We start from the raw sequence: 10,732 nt of genomic DNA on the forward strand, positions 1-10,732 counted from the left end.
AAAAAAAAAAAAAAAAAAAAAAAACCAAAAATTAGGGCCGGGTGCGGTGGCTCACGCCTGTAATCCCAGCACTTTGGGAGGTCAAGGTGGGCGGATCACGAGGTCAGGAGTTCGAGACCATCCTGGCTAACCCCGTCTCTACTAAAAATACAAAAAATTAGCCAGGCATGGTGGCAGGTGCCTGTAGTCCCAACTACTCGGGAGGCTGAGGCAGGAGAATCCTTTGAACCTGGGAGGCAGAGGTTGCAGTGAGCTGAGATTGCGTCACTGAACTCCAGCCTGGCTGACGGAGCGAGATTCTGTCTCAAAAAAAAAAAAGCCAGACGTGGTGGCGGGTACCTGTAATCCCAGCTACTAGGGAGGGTGAGTGAGGGAGGAGAATGGCTTGAACCCAGGAGGTAGAGTTTGCAGTGAGCTGATAATGCACCACTACATTCCAGCCTGGGCAACAGAGTGAGACTCCGTCTTAAAAAAAAAAAAAGAAATTGAGGAATGGGGAGATTGTGATTTGTGATTTGTTAGGAGTCACACAGCAGGTTAGTAGCAACTACAGGGCTTTGGTTCAGAATACCACCTTGACAACAGTTTGTTTACAGTTTGACTCCCCTTCCTCTGCCTCTCTCTCCTTCCTTATTGGGGGCAGATGGAAAGAATTTTCATCATTTACTAGCCTATAGTTTTAATCTGAGTTTTGAAACCTTGATAATAGAGCACAGAGGAAAAGACTGAGTTTTCTTTTTTTTGAGACAGTCTCGCTCCATGGCCCAGGCTGGAGTGCAGTAACACCACCTCAGCTCGTTGCAACCTCTGCCTCCCAGGTTCAAGCAATTCTGCCTCTGCCTCTCGAGTAGCTGAGCTTACAGGCACGTGCCACCACGCCCAGCTAATTTTCTGTGTTTTTGTTTCATTTTGTTTTTTTCTTTTCTTTTTTTTTTTTTTTTTTTTTGAGACGGAGTCTCGCTGTGTCGCCCAGGGTGGAGTGCAGTGGCCGGATCTCAGCTCACTGCAAGCTCCGCCTCCCGGGTTTTTACGCCATTCTCCTGCCTCAGCCTCCCGAGTAGCCGGGACTACAGGCGCCCACCACCTTGCCCGGCTAGTTTTTTTTTTTTTTGTATTTTTTAGTAGAGACAGGGTTTCACCGTGTTAGCCAGGATGGTCTCGAACTCCTGACCTCGTGATCCGCCCGTCTCGGCCTCCCAAAGTGCTGGGATTACAGGCTTGAGCCACCGTGCCCGGCCCATTTTGTTTTTTTTCTGAGATGGAGTCTTGCTCTGTCATCCAGGCTGGAGTGCAGTGGCACGATCTTGGCTCACTCCAAGCTCTGTCTCCTGGGTTCAAGCAATTCTTCTGCCTCAGCCTCCCTAGTAGCTGGGACTACAGGTGTGTGCTACCATCCCCAGTTCATTTTTGTATGTTTAGTAGAGACGGGGTTTCACTATGTTGACCAGGCTGATCTCGAACTCCTGATCTCAGGTTATCTGCCCGCCTCGGCCTCCCAAAGTGCTGGGATTATAGGCATGCGCCACCACACCTGACCATTTTTGTATTTTTAGTAGAGACGGGGTTCCACCATGTTGGTTAGACTGGTCTCAAACTCCTGACCTCAAGTGATTTGTCCACCCCAGCCTCCCAAAGTGCTGGGATTACAGGCTTGAGCCACCGTGCCAGCCAAGATTGAGTTTTGAAAAGAGACTTCTGAGATTATGAGAAGGGCAAGCAAGGTAACTTAAGTTACATTAACATCATCTAGGAGACAGTGTAACAAGGAGGAATTGTAAAAGGATGTTATGAGCCTGTGCCCATGTAGTGGCAATCCCTTGTGCTTGGATACAGTGGCAGGAGACAAAACTGTACTTAAATTGATAAATCCCTTACATGTCATTTTAAGGATCTTAGACTCGCATCATGTAGACATCAGAGATTTCTAAACAAAGTACTAACCAGATGTTTTCCTTGTCAGTAGAATGAGAATGAATTGGAGTTGGGAGAAACTGGCATCAGGGACACCAGTCAGCCAGTGGAATTAGCTAATAATGTAGATAGGAGAAGAAAAAGATTCAAAGTTAGGTAGTGGTAGCAAGAATTAGAGGGAAGGTCAGATTTATGATATGTCCAAGGTTGAATTCTAAGGTGAAATTTGGTAACCAGATTTCATGTTTAAATTGGGAAGGTAGATTGAGATTTTTTTTAACATGGGTTCTCTAGATGAAAATGTGTAACGTTAACTGAGACACACAACACAGAAAAAGAGTAGGTGGGAGATAGATTAGTTCAGTTTGAAATAGGCTCAGTTTGAGATGCCTTTGGACAATTTGGAACTACAGGTTTGACACTCAAGGGGTTTCTAAGTTATCTGCAGATCAAAGGAAGTTAAATCCACACAAGGGAATGAGATGCCCAAAGAGAATGTGTTGAAGATGAAAGGAAAGCTGGCAGTTGGATCCTGGAGAAGCTCCATGTTAAAGGAGGACGGAATGCACAGAGGAAGAGTCTAAGATGTGGGTTTGGAGGAAAAAGTATCAGTCAATAAGAGGGAGACTGTCAATAGAGTGACTCTGCAGGGTGGCCTGAAAAGAGAACAGTGCATGGGATGATTCAACAGCCAGTTGAGCCTTCAGGCAGAGCATTTAACATTGTGGCTCTGTAGACTCTGGTTGGCAGTAAAATTTGAATAAACCAATATTTAAACCCTTGGGTAATAATAAAAATTGAGGGAAAAGGATCCAGGTTTTGTATTTTTTATGAATTCAGTTATTGAATGAATCAGGACCTCGCCTCAAGAAATAATCTACCAACAATTAACTTGGTTTAAAGCAAAGTTAGCAAGTAAGAGTGTTCAAATTATTAAATAACAAAGTAAGCTGTGTATTTCATTTGTAGAAGTAGAGGCTGGCCTACTTCAGATGATTCTCAGCATGTGATTACAGATGTGGGCTTACACATCCTAGGAAGTTAAGGTGTACTCTAGCTTGGATGGAGTATGGCTCTTTGAAACTGTTCTCTCACCCGGCTAGTTTATATAGACCAGTGAACTAGAATGTAGTGGCATACTCTGTCCTAGAAACCATTTTATATAGGATCTGGTCTGGAAGGTTTGAAAACATAACAAATGTGTTGATGTCTCCCAATGTATTGCTAGATTCTTACCCAAGAGCAATATCCTGGTTAGGGTTTTGTTTTGTTTTTTAATGTTTGCCGCAAACTAACACTAGATATTAGTTTCTTTCATCAAGTGAGGAGAGTAGAAGAAAAGTCCAGAACTCTGAAACACCTTTTCAAAAGTTTGTCAAGCCATGATGTTTGCAAGTTAAATACTCTGTTATGGAAGCAATATAATCAATTTTTATTAATGCAATATTCCTTAGTGTTTTGGATGGTATCACATAAGAATATCCATGTCTGGAAGCAACAGCTTTTAAAAGAGCATTTTGTTGTTGGTGGTGGTGATATTGGGTTTTTGTTTTTGAAATGGAGTCTCACTCTGTCGCCCAGGGTGGAGTACAATGGTGTAATCTGGGCTCACTGCAACCTCCGCCTCCTGGGTTCCAGCGATTCTCCTGCCTCAGCCTCCCAAGTAGCTGGGATTATAGGTGCCTGCTACCTGGCTAAATTTTTTTTTTTTAATTTACATTTTTAGTAGTGACATGGTTTCATCATGTTGGCCAGGCTGGTCTCAAACTCCTGACCTCAGGTGATCCACCCACCTTGGCCTCCCCAAAAGTGCTAGGATTACAGGAGTGAACCACCGTGCCCAGCTTTTTTTTGCAACCTCCACTCCTGGGTTCAAGCAATTCTCCTGCCTCAGCCTCCTGAGTAGCTGGGATTATAGGTGCCTGCCACCATGCCCGGCTGATTTTTGTTATTTTAGTAGAGACAGGGGTTTCACCATGTTGGCCAGGCTGGTCTCGAACGCCTAACCTCAGGTGAACCACCCACCTCAGCCTCCCAAAGTGCTATGATTACGGGTGTGAACCACCACGGCCAGCCAAATAAGAGCTTTTTTTTTTTTTTTTTGAGATGAAGTCTCGCTCTTGTCCCCTAGGCTGCAGTGCAATGGTGCGATCTTGGCTCACCGCAACCTCCGCCTCCCAGGTTCAAGCAATCCTTCTGCCTCAGCCTCCCAAGTAGCTGGGATTACAGGCGCACACCACCATGCCTGGCTAATTTTTGTATTTTTAGTAGAGACAGAGTTTCACCATGTTGGCCAGGCTGGTCTCGAACCCCTGACCTCAGGTGATCCGCCCGCCTCGGCCTCCCAAAGTGCTAGGATTACAGGCGTGAGCCACTGTGCCCAGTGCATTTTTAATGTAAGATTATGCATGAAATGTACATTCAATTTTGTTTTTGTTTACTAGGATCCATGTTCTCACAAGCTATGAAGAAATGGGTGCAAGGAAATACTGATGAGGTAAATTCTACTTTTAGGATAAAGAGATTTCTGTTTATAAGTGCCATCCTTGTGTAAGTAAGGTTTTAAATTTTCTTTTTCTTTAGTTCCCATGTTTAAGCAGCATGGCACATTTATGCTCTCTTATCCACAATGTACCAAGAAAGGGTGGTCCCTTCTTAACATATAACAATTGCCTGATAGTAGCAGTGAAAGTATCTTCAGTCCAGAGGCTAGGACCAGTGAAGGATATACATGCTTTCAAGTTTCCATCAGCCAGCAGGCATCAGTAATCAATGTATAGATCAAAAGCTCAAATGTTTCCCTCCCCGCCATCAGTTTTACTTTAAGTAGTGGAGGCTTGCTTTTTTAATAGTTAAGAACATTGAGAGATGGGAGGTGAAAAAAGGAAAGTGTTTTATTTTGACCATCTAACCTGAAAGTAGTTCCAGTGCTAGATATCCAGTAGTTGACACTGGAAGACAGGGAATGACCTGTTAATATTCACAGCCAGAGGGTGGCCCAGGTTTTTTCGTACGTGGGAATGAAATTCTTATCCAAATAAGTAGAAATGATGTGCATGATTATGCCATTTGTTAAGAGCACTGAGTATGTGCATCTCGATCCATCTAATGAATAACTGTTATCACCAGTTTAAATTATTTTCTTTAGGCCCAGGAAGAGCTAGCTTGGAAGATTGCTAAAATGATAGTCAGTGACGTTATGCAGCAGGCACAGTATGATCAGCCATTAGAGAAATCTACAAAGGTAAGGATGACTTTGTTTTGTGTAAACTAAAAAGTATTATTTTCCAGGTATAAAAATAAAAAAGGACATAAGGGGTTTCTTTGCCTTTGAAAGATTAACTGCTATGGGGATTACCTTCTTATCATAAGCAACTAGAAAACAGACAAACTAAATGAAACAACTGTTTCCATATATTGGACAATGGGCAATACAGGGAAACCACTGAAACCAAACAGAGCCCAGTCTTGCTGAACGAAAGAGTTAAAAATCAAAGTTCAGGCCAGGTGCAGTGGCTCACGCCTGTAATCCCAGCACTTTGGGAAGCCAAGGTGGGTGAATCACTTGAGATCAGGAGTTCAAGACCAGCCTGGCCAACATGGTGAAACCCCGTCTCTACTAAAAATACATAAATTAGCTGGGTGTGGTGGCAGGCGCCAGTAATCCCAACTATTTGGGAGGCTAAGGCAGGAGAATCGCTTGAGCCAGGGAGGTGGAGGTTGCAGTAAGCTGAGATCACGCCACTGCACTCCGGCCTGGGCAACAAGAGCGAAACTCCATCTCAAACAAACAAACAAAAAATCAAAGTTCAGAGAGACCAATTTGAGTAGAAGTTGTAGGAAAAGGTACCAGAAAAGAGGAAGCTGCCCAGAAAGAAAGCTGTAGAGATATTTAGAGAGGTTTCCTTGGATCCTTGGCCTAGGTTATCTGTATATGTGTGGGGTGAAAATGCATCTGTCCAGGTAAAGAACCCCCCAGAAATTAGTAGGCTGAACATAGGGCTAAGAAAAGTTCGTGGCCAGAAGGATCTGGCCAGAGTAGAGAGACTTTGTGATACACAAGGCATTGGGTAGGGTCTTCACAAAGGTTATGCCTTACTACTGAAGTTAAATTAGGTCTGGAGTACAACCACCTGAACCAAGTTTGAAAGCAAATTTTTAAAGGATCAAATTACTCTAACAACTGCATGCCAAAACAAAGGGCTAACCCTCTTTACAGTAACACAACAAAATTCAGCACTTCACAGTGTAAAGTTAGAATGTCTAATGTCCAGGCTGGGTGCAGTGGCTCATGCCTGTAATCCCAGCACTTTGGAAGGCTGAGGCAGGTGATGACCTGAGGTTAGGAGTTCAAGATCAGCCTGGCTAACATGGTGCAACCCTGTCTCTATGAAAAATAGAAAAAATTAGCCAGGCGTGGTGGCGGGCGCCTGTGATCCCAGCTACTCGGGAGGCTGAGGCAAGAGAATTGCCTGAACCCAGGAGGTGGAGGTTGCAGTGAGCCAAGATCACACCACTGCACTCCAGCCTAGGCAAAAAGAGCAAAACTCAGACAATGAGACGAGACGAGACGAGGAGATGAGATGAAAATTCTGACATCAATCACAAATTACCAAGTATGACATGAAGTTAATCTATAACCAGGAGAAAACTCAATCTATAGAAACAGACCCAGATATGAGAAAGATGGTGAATTTAAATATTAAAAATATGCTCAAGTGACCAGGCGCGGTGGCTCATGCCTGTAATCTCAGCATTTTGGGAGGCCGACATGGGTAGATCACGTGAGGTCAGGAGTTCAAGACCAGCTTGGCCAATATGGTGAAACCCCTTCTCTACTAAAAATACAAAAAAAAATAGCTGGGCATGGCGGCAGGCGCCTGTAGTCCCAGCTACATGGGAGGCTGAGGCACAAGAATCACTTGAACCCGGGAGGCGGAGGTTGCAGTAAGCCGAGATTGCGCCACTTGTACTTCAGCCTAGACAACAGAGTAAGACTCCATCTCAAAAAAAAAAAAAAAAAAAAAAGTTCAAGAATATCAAGGAAAACAAGAGTATAATGAGAAAAATGCAAAATAGTTTTAAAAGAACCAAATTGAATTTCTTGAAATAAAAAATTCCAGAAATGGGGGCCAGGCACAGTGGCTCACGTCTATAATCCCAGCACTTTGGGGGAGTCGAGGCAGGCAGATCACCTGAGATTGGGAGTTCGAGACAGCCTGACCAACATGGAGAAACCTCGTCTCTACTAAAAATACAAAATTAGCTGGGTGTGGGGGCACATGCCTGTAATCCCAGCTACTTGGGAGGCTGAGGCAGGAGAATCGCTGGAACCCCAGAGGCAGAGGTTGCGGTGAGCTGAGATCGCACCAGTGCACTCCAGCCTGGGCCACAAGAGTGAAACTCCATCTCAAAAAAAAAAAGTAGACTCAAAGAACTAGCTGAGTTTTTCTTTACGCAGGTGACTACTTTAGTTCCTCATGTCCTCATTAGTAGATCAGAGAAATTCAACACCAAAACCCCAAAAGAAAAACCCCTTCTAATCCTCATTCCATGATTTTATGAATGCATGAAGTCCTAGGCCTGTGAAGGAATACCCAGTCTCTTTATCCTGTGTTGATACCTCTCTCTTCAACCTCCAACTCGACATTTGCCTATAGGATGTACTTGGACATTCAGCATAAACTACCTTACACCATTACTGAATTGCTTCATGTGCACATGTCCCATGCCACAATACCGGGGACCCAGTGATATTTGTCCCCAGTGCTGTGAGTACAGGAGGGAGTCAGTGAATGTCTGCATGCGTGTCTTTACCATCCCTCTTGAATATGCTGTAGGGTTAATTCCTAGAAGTAGACTTACTCTGTTGAAAATTGGCAGTATTTTTCATTCTAATATCTATTGCCAACATGGGAAAGCAAGTCTGGATGCCAGTCCTTGTTAAATGACCCTTGGGTAAGTTACCTCACCTCTTTAAGCTTCTGTTCACTCATGTGTTAAAACAAGGAAAATTACAATATCTTACCTCACAAAATTGTAGTTAGCTTCTGGCTGTCATAAACTCTGGTATATAGTAAACACAAAGTGTTGGTGTCCATCCTTAATTTGTAATAATAGGTCACTTGTTAGAGAAATGCACCTTACCATTTTCTTTTCTTTTCTTTTTTCAGTTATGACTCAAAACTTGAGATAAAGGAAATCTGCTTGTGAAAAATAAGAGAACTTTTTTCCCTTGGTTGAATTCTTCAACACAGCCAATGAAAACAGCACTGTATTTCTGATCTGTCACTGTTGTTTCCAGGAGAGAATGGGAGACAATCCTAGACTTCCACCATAATGCAGTTACCTGTAGGCATAATTGATGCACATGACGTTCACACAGTGAGAGTCTTAAAGATACAAAATGGTATTGTTTACATTACTAGAAAATTATTAGTTTTCCAACGGCAATAACCCATTTATGAGAGTCTTTTAGCCTACTGGAATAGACAGGGACCACATCCTCTGGGAAGCAGATAAGCATAGAACCGATACTTGATGCACACTCGTAGCAGTAACTCATCCCTAACAGCATCATAAAGCAGGTGCCAGAGGTGCTTTGCTTTGTCCTTCCAAAGCAGGTGAGTCAGCCCCACCGAGAGCCAGGCAGCTCTGAGTGGCAGCGTGGTGCTAGCAGCTTCAGTGGAACAGGGTGAGAGTAAATTATGCAGTCTTCCTTGACAGCAGCATTAATTTGGAAGGAAGCTGACAAGTCATGGGTCAAGTTTCAGTGACTTCTTCCTTCCTTTGATGGCAGTATACAGTTTTCACATTTAATTCCTCCTCCTGAGATGCAGTATACTTAAAACCATTCTCTCTCCTGCTAACAGAAGGGTGTGAATCTGGTTTACTTTGAGCATTAGGATTTGCCCCTTTGGAATTCTGCACTCCAGTACTTAACTTTCCCTTCAGAATACATGTGGAAAGAAAGAAATCATAGCGATGACTCCAATTTTGCCCCTGTGGCACCTTGAACAAAACAGTTATTCCCAAATTACACTTTTTTTTTTTTAACATAAGATGAGCAGGATGATTGGGGAGAGGGAAACATTCGACTTTGTTTGACTGCCTCCCCCATTCTTTGCTGTGAGCTGGGAAGTGTGCAGTTGGTGGTCTTTCTCCTTTCTTTAGGACAGTAAGAGACTCACTCACTGCACTTCTGCTCAGTTGGCTTCTGCATCGGGACCGCACAGCCATCAGCAGGGCTGCCCAGTTGGTGAGCACACTCCATTGACCACGTGGCGCCAGTGCTTCCTCAATGCACATGATTGTTTGAGAAGAAAGAAAGTTCTCTTAGATGTTACTGCTTTTGCTCAGACTTTGCAAAAAAAAAAATATATATATATATATAAATATATAATTATTAATCACTTTTGTCCTTGAGAAAGTCTTGAATGAACAGAGAATTTATTCCATTGCAATATTTGATTGTATAGAGGCACACTGTTTCATCGACAGAAGAAGCAAAAAGGCTTTGTGTAAGTTTTTGGTACTATGTACCACCTCTGTTATTCTTTTAAAGCTGAAGTATTCATGTACTTAAACCATATTATATTTAATTGTGTTTGATTTTAAAATATATATATGAGAATTCTATTTAAAATTGTGTCAACTTTCTGCTTTCAGGGTATTTATGGCTCTTCTGTTGAAATATATTGATCTTTCTAAATATTTCCATTTGCTTTCTAAAAACTCAGAACATGAGCCACTACTGGACTTTGCCTTGTTTTTGGAGTGTATGGCATAAACCCAAGGTTTTTATTCGGCATCTATGCTATGATTAATTCATTTTGTTCTTTTAACAAAATATTTCCATCCATTTCACATTGCTTCAATCTTTAACAGAAAAGCAATATAAAGGTCATAGAATAAAATGTGGTTTTGGGCGACTCTTGCTGCCTCTGCATGTTTTGGAATAACAATTTCTACAAGACTCTAGGCTGTTTAAACTAGTGCTTTCAGTTAAGATAATTTCTGATCATTTCTTTGTATATACAATTTGTGCTTCTGAGCTAGAGATGCCAAGTAGTTGTAAACGGCTTATAAAGAGAATAGCAGCAAATCTGACACTTGGCTACTTTTTTCTGCTCCACTATGCTTTGAGACACAGAAGCGGAGTGTGACCCGAAATTATTAGCCAGATGTAATATTTGATCTAAAGTAGATCCTTGTACTGATTTTAAAGTTGGAATTCGATTCCTCCAATATTGAGCACCCACCATGTTCCAGGCTCTGTGCATTGTGCTCATAAAATTAGATTCCCTGGTGGAGTTTTCATAGGTTCAAATAATCAGTTGAACACCCTTCATCTTTATCATGTTGTTGACATTGACACAAATTGTTTAAAAAAAAAGATATTAGAGAGAAAGTGATACATTTTGTAACTTGATGTGTCTTCATCACTCTGCAAGATTTGATGAAAGTAAAAAGCAAATGTCAGCCAAATCCAGTGAACTGCAATAAAACAGGGAGCGACTTTTTATAACTTTTCTACTTGGGTTTCAACATTCAGTAGAGCTTTTTGAAATGTAAGTAGTTTACAATACTGGAGCTTTGACTAGTTCAGTAGGAATTTGGAGGGGAAGGTCATTCTGAATTGTAGAAAAATACAAACTTCTTTGCTGTTTTATTTAAGTATTGAGAGCTAAGCACCTGATGAAGTGACTGACCTCTCTCCAGTGACACTATTTGGGTACCTGCCTGACTTCAGGAGTGGGGTTTGTTTCTACACAGTGAACTTTTCTCTCACCCTCTCCTCCCTCTTCCCCACATAGCAGTC

The 10,732-nt window shown here is 42.4% G+C and overlaps 1 protein-coding gene across 2 annotated transcripts in view; it reads left to right on the forward strand.

Annotated features, from left to right (window-relative positions):
• AKAP10 (A-kinase anchoring protein 10) overlaps window positions 1-9,840 on the forward strand; it is a 77,785-nt gene extending 67,945 nt beyond the window's left edge. For both annotated transcript variants that reach the window (XM_025363048.1, XM_025363049.1), the window contains 3 exons: window positions 4,356-4,408; window positions 5,060-5,155; window positions 8,085-9,840. In XM_025363048.1, the coding sequence (XP_025218833.1) occupies window positions 4,356-4,408; window positions 5,060-5,155; window positions 8,085-8,090 (155 nt within the window). In that variant the 3' untranslated portion in view covers window positions 8,091-9,840. The remainder of the gene's footprint in view (window positions 1-4,355; window positions 4,409-5,059; window positions 5,156-8,084) is intronic.
• The last annotated feature ends 892 nt before the right edge of the window (window positions 9,841-10,732 follow it).

This window comes from Theropithecus gelada, chromosome 16, assembly GCF_003255815.1.
Source record: "Theropithecus gelada isolate Dixy chromosome 16, Tgel_1.0, whole genome shotgun sequence".
NCBI classification, from domain to species: domain Eukaryota; kingdom Metazoa; phylum Chordata; class Mammalia; order Primates; family Cercopithecidae; genus Theropithecus; species Theropithecus gelada.